At 35.4% G+C, this 16,987-nt stretch overlaps 1 protein-coding gene across 4 annotated transcripts in view; it reads right to left on the bottom strand.

Annotated features, from left to right (window-relative positions):
• MDGA2 (MAM domain containing glycosylphosphatidylinositol anchor 2) overlaps positions 1–16,987 on the bottom strand; it is a 797,923-nt gene that overhangs the window by 345,708 nt on the left and 435,228 nt on the right. For all 4 annotated transcript variants that reach the window (XM_074328195.2, XM_088796863.1, XM_074328196.2 and 1 more), the window contains exon 3: positions 5,989–6,163. In XM_074328195.2, the coding sequence (XP_074184296.2) occupies positions 5,989–6,163 (175 nt within the window). The remainder of the gene's footprint in view (positions 1–5,988; positions 6,164–16,987) is intronic.

Here is a 16,987-nt window from a genome sequence, read left to right as displayed (position 1 = left end):
ACTTTTGGTTAAGTAAAGTGATGTTGTTATTGTTGATCATGCAAGTATCCTGCACAGTTGGACCTTGTAGTATATTTAGATTATATTTCATTTCACACTTTTTCTTAATCTTCTGTTAATAACGCAAACATTTTGTTTACTCAATTTTATATGTACTCATCCAACCAGATTAAAAGCTTTCCATGAGAAGTGTAAACTTCCTCTCTGAAACATCAGGTAACCCAGCAGTTGTTTCTCTTTCCTGAAGACATCCTCTTTTCTTCCAGCCTCGGTCTGTCTTTGGTTGCTTTTCAGGCCAAACACACAGCTATCATCACTGTGTCTTGCTTCATTATCATCCTGGGATTTCCATCTTTATTCTCATATACATAATCTCTTTAAAAAATTCATCTTTCTCTTTCTTGATTTAATTCCTAGTTTTGGTGGGACATACATGAAAGCATTGCACTGAGAAAGGGAACAATAGAGAAAAAATTGGAAACCCTATAGGTCTAAAAATGTCTTCTATCTCCTTTAATATTTGAAAAAATGGCTATATATAGAATTTTGGTTTAAAAATAGTTTTCCTAAAGAAGTCCAAAAGCTTTACTTAATTGTCTTCTAGCTTCTTGATTTCTACTGAGAAGAACTGTGCCATTTTGATTTTAATTCTTGATATGTAGCCATTTTAGAACACAAATTAAAACACTTCAGAAACTTTTAAGATCTTCATCTTGCTCCTACTATTTTAAATTGCATGTTGATGTGTTTTGATGTAAATCTTGTTTTCTCCATCATGCTAGGCACCCAGTGGGGCCTTTCTAATTGAAAACACATGCACAACTATGATGAGAAAATTTCTTAATTGTTTTAAAAACAATTTCTTCAGCTCTATTTTCTCTGTTTGGAATAGTTATTCAAATGTTAAATCAGCTGGACTAATTCTGTAATTTTCTTATCTTCTCTCTCTTGTTCCGACCCTTTGATTGTTAAATTTTGTTTGACTCCATAAAATTTCTTCAAATTTATCTTCCATCCCTTCTATTGATTTTTATGTTATTATTTTTTTAAATTCTAAGAGTTCTTTGACATTCTCTAAAAATTTATTGTTTGTATTTTCCTGTTCTTGTTACATGAATGAACTTTTCTCATTTTCATTTTTCTGAGAATACTAATTTAAAATATCATTATGTTTTGTTTTTATTTTAGCCCCCTGTATTATCTTTGTTTCTTGAATTCTTCTCCCCATTTTTTTCCTTGATTTCCCTCATTTTTCTCAAAAGATTGTCTCAAATATCTGGTTATCTAGTATACTCACATCTAATAGTCAATTTTAAAGGAGCTTATTGGCAGCTCTGTCAATCAATAGTAGGCTCCATTGTGAGTGTATTAGCTGGACTATTTCATCAAGGCCCCTCCTTGTCAGAAAAGGATAGTCTTTTCTCCAGAGCTCATCCGTTTTCCTAGACAGGAATTCTCCAATTTTCTGCCTAGAAGGTATTCTTAGAACCAAATGAGAGAAAATACGGTAATGACTATGTGAACTTTCACTTAATAACCTGATTTAACTACAGTACGTCCCCTCTTGTTTTTGGTAATTCCAAATTTCGTAGTTCAATGATTCTCTGGTTGAACACGTCCCTCACACACACACACACACAAATCTAGTCTTCTGTAGGGATTCCTGCGAAGCTGGCAGGAGAAAGGTGGTTAGGCATTGGACTATTTGAAATGTGGAAGGGGATATGGGTGTGTAACTCTTATAGAGTCTTTCAACCACTTCTGATTTTAGACTCAATTGCACTCACTCTGAGAGCTAAGTGGTCTCTCCAGTTCCTGAGAGTTTTAAAAATTCTGTAGAATGAGTATGCCTAGTTCTGTCCTCCATACTGAAAGCTTTCAGTTAAACTTTCTTTACAGTGGCCATTCCCTGATCTGATTATTTTCCTTCAAAATTGTTTTTCTGTCATTTCCTCTCCCATTCTCCCTATCCTGGTTGATTATGTGTTTTGCTATTGTTGTTGTTACTTCATTTCTTTGCTGTTATTTTAGTGTGGTTTCAGGAAAAAAAACATCAGAATGTATATGTTTAAAACAGCAGGTTTAAGTACAACTAATTCTACATGTTTATCTTAAACATATAGCTGTTATTTTTCAGACTTTCAGAAGCTATTCTGAGAATCTGTAAACTAGACTCTCAGAGTCTAGAATGGTAAAGAATTGCAATTGATAGTTTTTGATCAAAAGTATTTATATAAATGACTAGGTCAGATATTACAAAAAAGATTAAATCATTATGTGGTTATGAAATTTGCCTATTTATAGATATACTTTTTATTAGGAATTATACTTCATACAACTCTTGGACTGCTTTTATAATTCTTTAAAAAATGATAGGTCTTGTAAATTGAGGAACATAGTTATACTATTTTATGAATAATAATAGAAAGCAAACTACATTCTTGATTGACATAGTAAAAAAAAAGAAAATACATTTGGTAACTGTTTTCTAAAAACAAAGTGGTCTAATTTTTCTATGACAAGAAATTTTAGAAAATTAAGTAGAAAGAAATTGCTAATTGAGTTTAATAAATCTTCCCAAATTGATCAAAATTTTTATTTAGTGTCAGAAATATTTCAAAATATCTACCTAATAAAAATACCTCATTTTATATCTGTCAGCATTATAGCAATTCTTCTTCTGAAACTAAATTTCCTCACCCAAATAATGAGGAGTTATCACTAAATTTATTTTAGGTCAGTGGTAGCACTAAAGTCTAGAAATTGATGATCAGAACATGGGATTGAATGATATATATGTTTTCACTATTAAGAAAACTCTCCAGTAGTACTGATGGCCATAAAATTAACATTTTATGGGATACTTTTTAAGACAGCCTATCACAAAGAATTCAAGGCTAAATTCTAATATTATTTACTAGACTTTATATTAAATCCACACCGTACTGTTTCAGTTTGTTGTTGCAACTATAATCCTGACCTGCAGCATTGTTTTGTTTTGTTTTATTCTATGCCCATGTTGTGTTCCAAGTTCCTTGAGATTGGTGAAACACCACTTGTGGAACCAGTTTAGAAAATGAAATAAAAATCTATAGTGTAGGTGATGATTCTAAAATCCTGACTCCAAACAGACAAATGGGTCCTATTGTTTCAGTATTTTCTAAAATACTTAATGCAAAGGACCTGAAATAAAGTCAGTCACTTGTTTTTGGTTTATAAAAAAATAAATGTCTATTGAATAAAGCAGTCCAATATCAAATCAAAATCCAAGCACCGATGAATGTTAAGACTGTAATCCAATTTTAGACAGCAAGGTTGCCAAATTTAAACACAGCATGAATAAGCTAGTCATCTTCTTATTAATAATGATCAACAGGTTAAAATTATAAAGATTCACACGAAGAAAAGATACTTAAACCTAAAAACTGTAATCTTCAATCAAGGTTATGTTTGGAACACATGGATTCTTCAAAGAGGCCTAGTTATCTCTATTCTATCAGTCAGAAAGTGTTCTTATCAGTCAGAAAGTGTTGGACAAATTACTCTCTAAAGTTTATCCAAACTCTCAAGAATAGGCATAACTCTAAACACGTGTCTAGATTCCATACGAAAGATCTTCTCTGGAATTGAAGGTAAAGGATTCCATGGAAAATTTATATTAGAGAGATATCTATGGAGTCCATAATTTAAAACATGTTATTTTATCAAATAATATAATTTTAGACAACTTCCTAATAAATCCTGGCCACCAAAAAAGTACTGAAAATAGTATTTCACGATGGTTTGCATGGCAGTGACATTTCACTTAAACAACCTAGAACAGCATGTATGTCAAGTCCAGGTTAGTGGAAAAAACCCAAAGGAAGTCAAAGAATAAGGCAACAGAGCTAGTGCCTTCAGGCCTGGCTGCTTGGAAGGTGACATAGCCTTAACAGCCCAATAGGGATTGGTAAATCCAAAAGAAGCACTGCTCTCATTTCCACCAAAGTATGCAACAGGAACTAAGGCACTGAGGTAGTACTGAGTCTGAAAAGCAAGAGAGCTGAACTCATAGAAAAGAGCGGGTATCATGCAGAAGAGTACTGAAAAGGCTTTGTCGTAAAAGGAGAGAGGAATTTAAGAGTCCTTAAAAATGTCATTAAGGATGCCATTCCCTTCTTTGTATTTGATTTTTAACCCAGAAATAATATGTTTTAAAATGATCATTTATCAAACCTATTGTGGTGACAATGCAGGTCACAATTTCTTATTCATAAGCTTTGGGCAATGTTTTTCAGAATATTTCAGATTTAAGGAAGATAATACAGTACATATACCGTGTATTATATAACACACCCAGCAGAATCCATGGTGATACTGTGTGATCAAACACATTATTTCCTGAGCAAAATGTGACTTTTGCATACAAAGTAGGCTAATTGAAGGGTATAAAGTTATTTCTAATTTTCTGTTTGAGTCACTTCAGGTCAGATGTTGCCATCAAACTAGTTCACATCAGGTTTTCCTGAAAAAAGTTAAAATCCAATGAAACGAAACAAAACACATCCATTCAATTTTCAGAACTTTTTAGATGTTAGAATTGTGTTTAAGATATTGAAGTTCTGTATTTGATAACTTCATGAGCAAAACTATAATAACAAAAAACCACAGGGGCATACTCTAAGTTATATCATAGAAATATTGAATTCATTTAAATTACATTTAATTTAAAATTATCTATGAACAAAAATACTCAAAATACTATGTTTTTAAAAGCATACATAACTGAAAATATTTGATCAGAAGTAGGAGGGCCAGGAGCTATACTGAACTTGGGAAGTGTATGGGAAGGCCAGCCTGTGAACCAAGAAGGACAGAGAGAGAGCATGGGACGCAAGTGCCCAAGTTATACCAAGAAATGCCCAAGTAACTGGAAAATGCTAGAGAGAATGGAACGTGGTTTTCTTCTCTCTTACACTTTTCAGGAAGGGAGCAAGTAAGGAAGGTGAATCACAAATGTAGCCCTGTCATCCACTTCTGAGTCACCTGAGTAATGAAATGAGATTCAGCATAAGATCTCATAAATAGATCTTATACAATCCCAATCACTTCCCTAACTATGCAACACTTGTCCTGCATTGAAGGAAAAGGAAAGAATGAAAGATAAGCAGAAAACCAGGAACGCCTCACTTGTTACTTATGCCTGCATTACATAAAGGTGAAAAAAAATATTTTATTCTAATATTAGCATTAATAAAATGTAAGTTCTTGTAAAAAGACAATGGGATGATGAATAAATCTGTTCAAAAGATCAAATTGACTGTAGACCCTTAATTTGCTTTAGTGCGAAGAAAGTAAGGAGACCAAGAAGATTTTAAATGTATTTGCTAATAGCAAAAAGTGGAAAAATGAGACTAAGAACAAAAAGAAATCAATACAATACACACTTTTCACATGGCACAGCATTGCCCAAAGTACTGATTACTTTCCATAGACTTAGATCAAAAACAGACTGTATAAGTAAAGTCTTTCACAAGTAAATAGCTCCACATATATGATGTGCATTTAAAAAAAAATAGCTGAAATCACGCATGAGTAAAATTAACAAGTGAGAATATGTACAGCATGATCCTTTAACAAATATAAACATGCATTTGTATACTTACATGTAAAGATAAGAAGTACACACATTCAACATTAATAGTCATTGGTGGGATTGTCAGTAATTATTTATTGCCTTGTTCATCTGATTCTTAAATGCTCTTTAGAGAATATTTGTTATTTTATGAAAATTATGACAATTTCTAATTGAAGTCTCTCTCATCAGAAATATATTAAATGAGCTACCATTATATTATATATTTTTCATCCTCAGCTAAATAGAACTCTATTTTTAAGAATAAATCATAGTTTTTCCGCAAAGACCAACAATAAAAAGTATATCTCCAGTTGTAGGACAAAAGAAACCAAAAATAGACTCAATCATAGATTTCTGGGAAATTTACTTACAGTACACATCCACTCTGATTGACTTTATTGCTGGGGACCCCAGGCCATTCTCTGCTTTACAGTAGTACCGGCCTCCTTGGTGTCGCTGAATATTTGTTATCCTCAAAGTCTCATTGAAGACACTTGAGTCTTGGAATCTGTCAGAGGCACTTCCTGCTGTTTTGGTCCACCTGATCTGAGCAAGCATCAACAAAGATTGTTACTTTAGGTTGGTTTTCTCAAAGAAAAATCAAAAATCAAATCATTGGTGGAGTTTGCTTTCAGAACTCCTACCGTGCCATTCCTGGCAAGTTATTAAAACATTTATACATACAATTGAATTACACAATTTTAAATGTAATGTCATCATTGTATAGTGTATGTGATTTTAATTCAATTGCATAGACTATATGAATAACTTAATCAGGATGGAGGGCAAATAAATATAAAAAGAGTTAAATATAAATACAGTTGTTTCCCCTGACCTGAGCTTTCACTTTCTGCGGTTTCAGTTACCTGCGGACAACCTCAGTCTGAAATATTAAATGGAAAATTCCAGAAATAAATAATTCATAAGTGTTAAATTGCATGCTGCCATTCTGAGTCACATGAAAAAATCTCCCACAATCCTGTTCCATCCTGCCAGAGATGTGAATTATCCCTTTGTCCAGTGTATCCACACTGTATAAACTACCTCCAGTTAGTCCCTTAGTAGCCATCTCAGTTATCAGATCAACTGCTGTGGTATCAATACTTGTGTTCAAGTAACCCTTATTTTACCTAAAACTGGCCTCAAACGTATTCATATAACTTTTATTACAGTATATAGTTATAATTGTTCTATTTTATTATCAGCTAGTTTTGTTAATCTCTTACTGTGCCTAAAGTTAAACTTTATCATAAGTATGTATGTATAGGAAAAAACATAGCACATATACTCATATATATATATATATATATATATATATATATATATATATATATATGTAGGGTTTAATACTATCTGTGGTTTCAGGCATCAACTGCGGGCCTTGGAACATATATCTGAGAATAAGGGGGGATCTCTTGAAGTACAATGGAAATATGAATCAGTTTCTCTTTTTGTTGTATATTTAAATTTTTGTTTTCCATTTCCCAAACCCTGTAAAGTACTTTTTTATTTATTACTACAGGAACTACAGCTAGCTTCTCAATGTCTTTTCGGACATGCTTCATTATTTTATTTTAAATTTCTAGTTGACTCAAATAATTTAAGCATATTACTATAAGGGCTTATTGAGATTATATGTAATTTTATACACCTGGTTGTTAAAAAAAAATTTTAATGGCTTTGCTTTAATAAGCCCACAAATGACTTGTCTATTTTGATAATTAGAATTCACTTTACATCAATAATTATTTCCAAAAAATGTGCAAACTTTTCCAAAGAAAACATTTCTATTACACTGCCAAAACACTTTAAATATCTAAAACATTTCATTATAAACAATACCACTCTTTTAAACACAGCTGTGTACGACAGACGTAGATTTTGCTAGCAATAAAGACTGGCATTCAACTCAAATTTTGTGTATTTTAACTTATAAAACCTGAACAAAAGCCACATGATGGTACTGCAAAGTGATACAAAATAGGAAGTAAAAAGAAGTTGGTTCTATTTCTCTCATTGTCCCTGCTATATAATATATAATATATGTTGGTTTGTTTTGATTTTTAGGGTGAGAAATGGCTGACAGAAATCCTCTGGTCAAACATGCATGAAGAAATACGAAAACGCAACTAAAGACTGAATCTTCAAAATTGAAATCCTACAACATTGCCATTTCCTATGTTATTTTCATATAATGTTAATTAAAATTTATGATGAGGGTAAGGGGGATCAAATATATGGTGATGGAAGGAGAACTGACTCTGGGTGGTGAACGCACAATGGGATTTATAGATGATGTAATACAGAATTGTACACCTGAAATCTATGTAATTTTACTAACAATTGTCACCCCAATAAATTTAAAAAAGAAAAAAAAAGAAAAATTGAAAATGACCTAAATATCCATCATAGGATAATAGATAATCTTATTTATGAATATAAAATGGAATACTATGCATCAGTTAAGAAGAGCATAATTCCTGATTTCAAGCGGTTTATAAACTAATTACTAATAAGCTCATAAAACGACAGTGTGTAACAAGGGCACTGGTTTGATAAGTATTAATTCCATGGTGAAATCTACACTTCTACTTGCATTTAATTTTCAAAATCTATAGGTAAACAAATAAAGAAGAGAAATAAACTAAACATTTTTGTTCTTGAGTAGAGATATGCTAATTCTCAGATAATAGATAGTTCTCAGATAGAAACAGCACACAATTCCAATTAAGATACCAAGTTTTCATTGACTATTATAATAAAAAAAACTGATTTTGAAAAATGAATATGTCAAAAAATAAAAAATAAGTTCAGAATAAAAAGAGATAGAGAAATAGCCTAGCGTTTTCACATATTAAAAATGTGTTATTTAGATAGAGTGATTAAGTTGTATAGTACTGGAAATTGTTCAGGAATAGGGGAAAAAGAGAACAGACATGCATGAACTTGTTTGTGGGAGAGAGAGAGAGAGAGGGAGAGAGACAGAGAGAGAGAGAACAAGAAACAGAGAGAGAGGAAGGGGGGAGAAAAGAGAAAAAAAGGAGACAGAGGCAGAGTTACTATGAGTCAGACTAGCAGTTATCAAACTTTTTGGCCTTAGAACACATTTATACTCAAAATTTATTAAGGACACCAATTGCTCCGATTGCTTTTGTTTATTAGAATTCTATTCATTCATAATTACAGCATTAGAAATTAAAATTGAGAACTTTTAAACTATGTATTATTAACACATTTTAAATTATATTGATAAACTGATGACATGTTAACATTAGGAACATTTTTAGTTAGAACACTGTATTTTCCAAAACAAAAAGTAATTGAGTAAAAAGAATGAAATTGTTTTATAGTTCTGAAAATCTCATCAATATTTAGTTTAGTGGAAAAGATCTAGCTAGAGAATCATATCAGCTTCTGCATGCACTGTGCTGCAACATACTACTTTATTTGAAATACTTTTTTTAAAAATCTGGCCTTACCAGATTTTTGGTTGTAAAGGGAAAATAATTTCAACAGCCTTTTCAGATAATTGTGAATAGTCTTCTTTGATATCACACTAAAACTCAAAAGTGGTAGTTTCCTAACGTTTGCTTGCAAAGTAGAATCTATAACCATATCAATGACCTTTTGGTACTCTGTTACATTAAAATCCATTGGTCTATCTGGAACTTTGTATGGATGTGTTTTACTCATATATGATTTTATAGTCATTTGGTAAATATAAATTCACTGAATTACACAGAACTTGCAAATGGTGACATATTTCATTTTATAATGCAAGTCATGTTTATTAATCTCATCATCAATCTCTTCAGAAAAGTGTTTAAGAGTCGGAGGCCATCATGCTTATGTTGGCAGATTTTCCAAAATTCTAATTTATATCTTAAAAATGTGAATTTTATCATTAGTTACAATTATAGCTAAGGTATTTTCTTTGGGATAGCAGGATCACTTGACTTATTTTTGAAAAATATTTGCCAAATACCCAAGTCTGAATAACCATAGTTTGTATAACAATCATTCTATTAAGTAAAAACACTATTCTGTGAAAAAAGTGGCCAATTTACCACAAAACTCAATCACAAAAGTCTGTTCTTTTTAGACAAACACTGTGCTTCAATAAGCAGCAGAAAAGCTTTATAAAAATTTTCCATTTTGTCACTCAGAATATTAAAAATATGGTAGTCAACTTTTAAAATATTAAAGAGTTTTTTCCCCTCCATTTATTCCTCTACTTTTAAGCAAATAAATACTGAAAGGAAATATTACCGAGCCATGGAAAGGCATAACTTTACTTATTGAGAGGGCTTACCAAGTTACAAGTCTAAACGATGAGAAAAGAAACTCCAGACATACTCTGATAAAAGTTGTGACTTCAAAGTCTACAAAGAAAATGTATAGGCTTCCAGAAAGAAGGACCAAACTGTTATAATGCATCAGAGCCTGCTCATTTCCCAAGGTTGACACCCATTCTTTCATTGTACTTGAACTCCAAATTATTCATTGGGCAATGGCTGCCCAGGACAAAGGAGACATTTTCCAGCTATCCATTCAGCTATATTCTTGTTAGTGTGTTTCAAGCAGAAATGCCCTTGTTAGAAAGCAACACTCTGCATTTTGCTCAATTCAGCACATTTCCACCGATTCCCATCTTGGACCGTAACTTATTTGGAATGAAAGTCAAGCACAGAGAAGCAATAAAACAGAAGATCTCTGAATTAGTGACATCACCGGTGTTGTACATACCTGATCTGAACTATTTATAGCCCTGGACTTCTACATGACAAAGAAATTAAATTCTATCTTATGTCATACATTTTGGGGAATTTCTATGACTAACACCCAAACTTAATTCAAATTGGTATGCTTGGGAGGTACAGGAGATCAGCTTGTCTTCAGGATCCTCATCTCCAACACGGAAAGCTCAGAAACAGTAGAATTTTACCTGCAACTACTGAAAGGCAGCAGGACAGGGGATCGCCTACATCCTAGTATCTGACAGCCAAGATTTAATTTGTCTTAGTATGAAAGAAAAAATATTCAGTGATATGTAAACATTGAGGAAGCTCAGGGTTCAAATAATTCCACCTGACAAAAATATTTGAGACAATAGGAAGTGTGATTAAGAAATACCATGAATATTTAAATTAAAAAAACAAAACAAAAAGAACTTATTACAGTAAGACACATTACCATTAATCCCCCTCAAAATACACCCCCCACACACATGCTTCGAACATACTGATCCCATCATTCTTGCCACTTTCTGAAGCAGTTCTGGAAGTCCTCGTTCGTGAGTGTCTTTAGTTGCACTGTCATGGCTTCCTCGATACCCTGAATAATTTTGACTTTAGGGAAGAGCCAGAAGTCACACAGTGCCAGATACGATCCAGTAAATAAGATGGATGACAACACACTGCAATGTTTTTATTGGATAGAAATCGCCATACCAGCAGTGATATGTGACATGGAGCCTTTCTGTTGTAATCAAGAAATATGGTGAATACTGCTGCCAAGTGCCATCAAATTGAAAGGCAGGGATCTTCAATACAGATAGCAGCACATCGAACCTTAGTAACAGTGCATGACAAGTTTCAACTTGTTCAGTGCAATCAGTTGGGTGTGAGATACGGTTGAGAGAAATTGTTTTAAAGTGTGCTGTAAATCATCCTCCCTCATGACAAAGCTCCATGTCACACATTGCTTCTGGTATATGACAATGTCTGCCAAATAAAAACATTATGGTGTGTGCTCATCTACCTTATTCACTGGATCTGGCACCATGTGACTTCTGGCTCTTCCCCAAAGTGAAAATGATTCAGGATATTGTGGCAGCCATGACAGCAAGAGGGAACAGAACCAAAATACTTGGAAGTTGATTCAGACCACAGCAGAGCACTGCCCAATTAGCTCCACAAGAGTCCCAAACAAAGAGCTGTACAGCAGGCACCAGAGCCCACTGTGGTGAATCTTGCTCAGTGGGGTAAGCCTCCTACACAGCAGTCCAGAATGTGTGGATGTGGCCAAACACCACAGCCAGTCAGTCTGAGGGCCAATCCCACAAGAAGTGCCAATAGCAATCAAGGATCAAATATAACAGGAGGGCACACACAACCCACACAAGGGACATTCCTGGAGCATCCAGTGCAGGTGACCAGGGAAACTGTGCCACTGGGCCTGACAGGGCACCTTATATATAAGGCCACCCAGCAAGACTAAAGATGTAGCAGTTCTACTTAATACTTTGAAACAAACACAAAGAAGCAGCAAAAATGAGGAAATAAAGAAATACATTCCAAATAAAAGAACAAGAGAAAAATATAGGAAAAGAACTAACAAAATGAAGCAAACTACCACACACAGAGTTCAAAACAATGGTTATAAGGATGCTCGAAGAACTTAGTAAGAACTTCAACAAAAAGATATTCAGCATAAAAACGGAAATAGGTATCATAAAAAAGAACCAGTCAGAAATGAAGAATACAATAACTGAAATGAAGAAAGCACTAGAAGGAATCACCAGCAAACTAGATGAAGCAGAGGATTGAGTCAGCTATTTGAAAGACAAGGTAGCAGACAACAAACAAACAAAAAAAATGAGATCAAAGAATCCAAAAAAATGAGGATAGTTTAAGGGGCTTCTGAAACAATATCAAGTGTACCAATATTTGCAGCATAGGGTACCTCAAGGAGAAGAGAGAAAGCTAGGAATTCAAAACCTGTTTGAGGAAATAATAATGGAAAACTTCCCAAACTTGGCGAAAGAAATGGATATACAAGCCCAAGAAGTGTAGAATCCCAAACAAGATGAACCCAAAAGACTCACATGAAGAAACATCATAATTAAAATCCCAAACATTAAAAACAAAGAGAGAATCCTAACAGCAGCAAGAGAAAAGCAGTAAGTTACTTGTAAGGGAACTCCCATAAGACTGTCTGCAGATTCCTCAACAGAAACTTTGCAGGCCAATAGGGATTGGCATGAAATATTCAGCATGATAAAAAGCAAGGACTTAACTTGAAGTCCACCCAGCAAAACTACTCTACCCAGCAAGACTATCATTTAAAATCCAAGGACAGATAAAGAACTTCCCAGACAAGAGAAAGTTAAAGGAGTTCATCACCACCAAATCAGTATTACAAGGAATGATAGAAGGGCTTCTTAAAAAAAAAAAAAAAAAAAAAAAAAGATACAATATATGAATGATAAAATGTCAATAACTACACATCTATCAATAATTACTTTCAGTGTAAATGGATTAAATACACTGATCAAAAACATAGGGTGGCTGAATGTATAAGAATACAAAACCCTTACATATGCTGCCTACAGAGACTCACTACAGACAGAAAGACAAAAAGAGATTAAAATAAAGGAATGGAAAACTATGTCATGAAAACGAAAACTAAATAAAACAAAAATCTGGGGTAGCAATTCTTATATCCGACAAAATAGACTTTAAACAAAGGCTATAACAAGACACAAAGAAGGACCCAGTAATCCCTCTTTTGGGTATTTATTCAAAGAAATCCAAAATGCTACTTCAAGGAGAAGTGCACCTCCATATATCCATTGCAGCCTTATTTTACAATAGCCAAGATGTGTAGGCAGCCTGGGTATCTGTCAATCGATGAATGGATAAAGAGTAGGCAGTACATATATACAGTGGAATATTGCTCTGCCATGGAAGGGAATGGGCTCTTGCCATCTGCGGCAGCATGGTTGGACCTGGGAGTACTGTGCTGAGTGGAGTATGTCAGACAGAGAAAGACAAATGCAATGTGATTTCACTTATATGTAGAATCTAAAGAACAAAATAAACAAAAGAGGAACAGACTCATAGATGCAGAGAACATTTTGATGGTTGCCAGATAGGAGGGGTGTTGAAGGGGTGGGTGAAAAAGAGGAAGGGATTAAGAAGTATAAGTTGGTAGCTACAAAACAGTCATGGGGATGTAGGATATAATGTAAGGAATATGGTCAATAATAGTGTCAGAAGGGTAGTAGATTTATCAGGGTAATAGGTGGGAGGGGAATTTGGGGGCAGCGTAAAAAATGTGACGGGATTAAGAAGTACAAATTCGTAGTTACAAATAGTCATGAGGATGTAAAGTAAAACATAGGGAATACAGTCAACAATATGGTAATAACTATGTTTTGTGCCAGGTGGGTACTAGACCAGTCAGGGGTATCGCTTCTTAAATAATATTACTAATGCCTAACCACTATGCTGTACACCTGAAATTAATATAAAATAATATTGAATGTCATCTGTAATTACAAGTTTAAAAAAAGGTGGGAAGGTGAAGGGAAATAAGTGATCCAAATTTCCAGGTATAAAACAAATAAGTCACGGAGGCATAATGTACAGCATGGGGAATATAGTCAATAATATTGTGATAGTGTGGTACGGCATCAGATGGTTGCTAGACTTATCACGGTGATCACTTCTTTAAACATATAAACATTGAATAACTAAGGTATGGTGTATACTTGAAACTAATATAATATTGTCTGTTAGCTGTATTTTTAATAAAAATATTAAATACAAAATAAAATCAATGAGTCAAGGGTGACAATACACAATATTAAATTAATAAGATGTTTGCAATTTAAAACTCACAGGGAAAGAAGGTCATTACTTTATGTAGTGTTAAAAGTCACAACTGTTAGCAAAAATATACTGTATTAATTGGTATGCAGTAAAGTACAGAGCAGCAAAAGTTATAAAACAAATTAGAAATGGAAAAAATTTAGAAACATGCAGTTACAATGGGAAATTTCAATTCATATCTGAGATTTAGGCAGTTCTAGATAATACAATTTTTTTATTAAGTTAAAAATTAACTAAGATAGGGCAACATTGAAAAACATAATTAACACATGTGACTAATAAAAGGTTTTCATTCATGGAAAGAATCCTTTTCTTATGTCCATTAAAAATTTACAGAAAATAATTGTTGTTGGAAGCAAGCAAACAAACAAACAAACAAAAACCTTTGATTTAAAAAGCAGACATAGTACAGCCCATGTTATCTGGATTTTATGTAATATAGTTATAAATGAATAATCGAAAGATGACATGGAAATCCAGTTATTGTTCAAAGAGAAAATTAAAAGGAAAATTGATAACTATCTAGAAGTCAAGGAATAGAAAACCATTTCACACTAAAATCGATAAATACAGTGAAAGGAATACATAAAGCACAGAGGAAAACACCTTCTATATTAAGCAATGAATAAATAAGTAAATAAACAAAACAAGTATTCATCTAATTTATTTTAATTTAATGTAGGTTGCTGGACTTGAATCTAAACTCCTGTTTGCTAATCAATACAAGAACTGTAGAACTAATTCATCTTTACTTTTAATTTCTTCCCATGGAGATTCTTCTGAGCTAGCCTTGCATAGGTGCAAAGAATGTCATTGGAAAAACAACAAAATACACAGGAAATATCATACGAAGGCTTTAAGGATAATTCAACTCTGGATCCCAGCAATTATTTTAGTAGGTAATTTTTTGAATGAAAATATAGCAATTAAATTGAAACATGAGAGGTTGGTGTATATAATGGCGTCATGCAGTGTCATGCCGGGTGTCAGGCAGGGTCTCTGATCCTGCTCCCCACATAAGAACGCAGGACATGGTGAGGCCAAAAAGGAACACCCACGGAGCCATAGGTAGGGGAGTCATACCACTATATTCTCCTGGTGGCTGGGTTGGAGACACAGGAAGCGCGAGCCACACTGTTCGCAGCCCACCATCCTAACTGCAATCTGTGCTTGCCAGGCACCATCTTCTTGCTAGCCCCCATTTACTGCTAGCATAGCTATGGCAGTTATATTAGTGGCCAATGGCTCACTGGTTACAGCTGATGGCCATCTAATCACAGTTGATGGCCATTTACTACCTGAGCCAACACCTTTCCACGTGAGGCCTAGAGCCTGGACACTGCACTCCTGGCTCTGTCCCCACATGCAGGGTGTCATGTGGGGTCTCTGGTCCCACTTCCCACATAAGAACGCAGGATATGGTGAGGCCAATGTCGTGTGGGGTGGCCTGCGGGGTCTCTGCTCCCGCTCCCCACAAGAGAACGCAGGGTATGGTGAGGCCAAAAAGAACACCCACGGAGCCATAGGTAGGGGAGTCATACTACTATATTCTTGCTGGCGGCACTATAGTCTCACTGGAGGCTGGATCCACACTGTCTGCTGTCCACTTCTCTGCAATCTGCAACCCGCACTCCGCCATCCTAACTGTAATCCGCGCTTGCCAGCCCAGCCGCCACCTTCTTGCTAGCTCCCATTTTTCTCCTAGTGTAGCCACAGCAGTTACATTAGAGGCCAATGGCTCACTGGTTACAGCTGATGGCCAAGTAGCCACAGCTGATGGCCATCCAATCACAGTTGATGGCGATTTACTACCTGAGCCAGCACCTGTCGTCCAGGAGACCCTGCTCGCTGAGCCATTTGTCGTGCGGGGCGGCCTGCGGGGTCTCTGGTCCCGCTCCCCACACAAGAACGCAGGATATGGTGAGGCCAAAAAGGAATACCCACGGAGCCACAGGTAGGGGAGCCACACCACTACGGTCTCACTGGAGGCTGGGCCCACTGGACGGGCGACCTGCCGTCAGCGTTTCCGCCAACCGACAGACGACTCTCCTCCACTCTCTTTGACTCTGTTCCTCTCCTCTCTTCCGCTCTCCTCAGCTCTCCTCTTCCACTCTCCTCGGCTCTGTTCGGCTCCTCGGCAGTCCTCGGCTCTCCTCCGTAGCCGCAGCAGTTATACCAGCGGCCAGTCGGCTAACCGGCCACAGCCGACGGCCAATCAGCCACAGCCAACGGACATCCACCACCCGAGCCAGTACCCTTCCACGTGAGGCCGAGAGCCTGTAAACTACTCTCTGGGGCTCTGTCCCCACAGCACCTTTCCACATGAGGCCGAGAGCCTGGAAACTGCACTTCTGGCTCTGTCCCCACAAATGGTGAGTGTTAGATTCTGCTATAAGATAGACAATTGACAGTGATTTATACAAGATGAAAGGTAGATTGTGTTGTGTAAAAAAATGCATATATCTGGAATGAGACAGGCCTGTATATATTTATTGGCTTTGCTCAGGGACTCAGGCCCTTTAGATATGCCATCCCTACTGAGTGTTGCTTGAGCTCAAGGTCCAAAATAGCAGCTACAGATCTAATTGTCACTAGTAGAAGGACAGACAAAAGATGCTACTAGTTGTCTTTCCTTCTGTTAGAAGGTGTCTGCTAGTTGTCTTTTACAGAAAGATGCTGCCTCATGACACCCCTGCTTATCGTATAGCTATATCTACATCCTTATTCACAAGAAAGACTGCCCTACCATGCATGG

This window comes from Rhinolophus sinicus, chromosome 3 (genome assembly GCF_057876585.1).
Source record: "Rhinolophus sinicus isolate RSI-liver-muscle chromosome 3, RSI-T2T, whole genome shotgun sequence".
NCBI lineage: Eukaryota > Metazoa > Chordata > Mammalia > Chiroptera > Rhinolophidae > Rhinolophus > Rhinolophus sinicus.
This window is presented reverse-complemented; position numbering and strand designations above follow the sequence as displayed.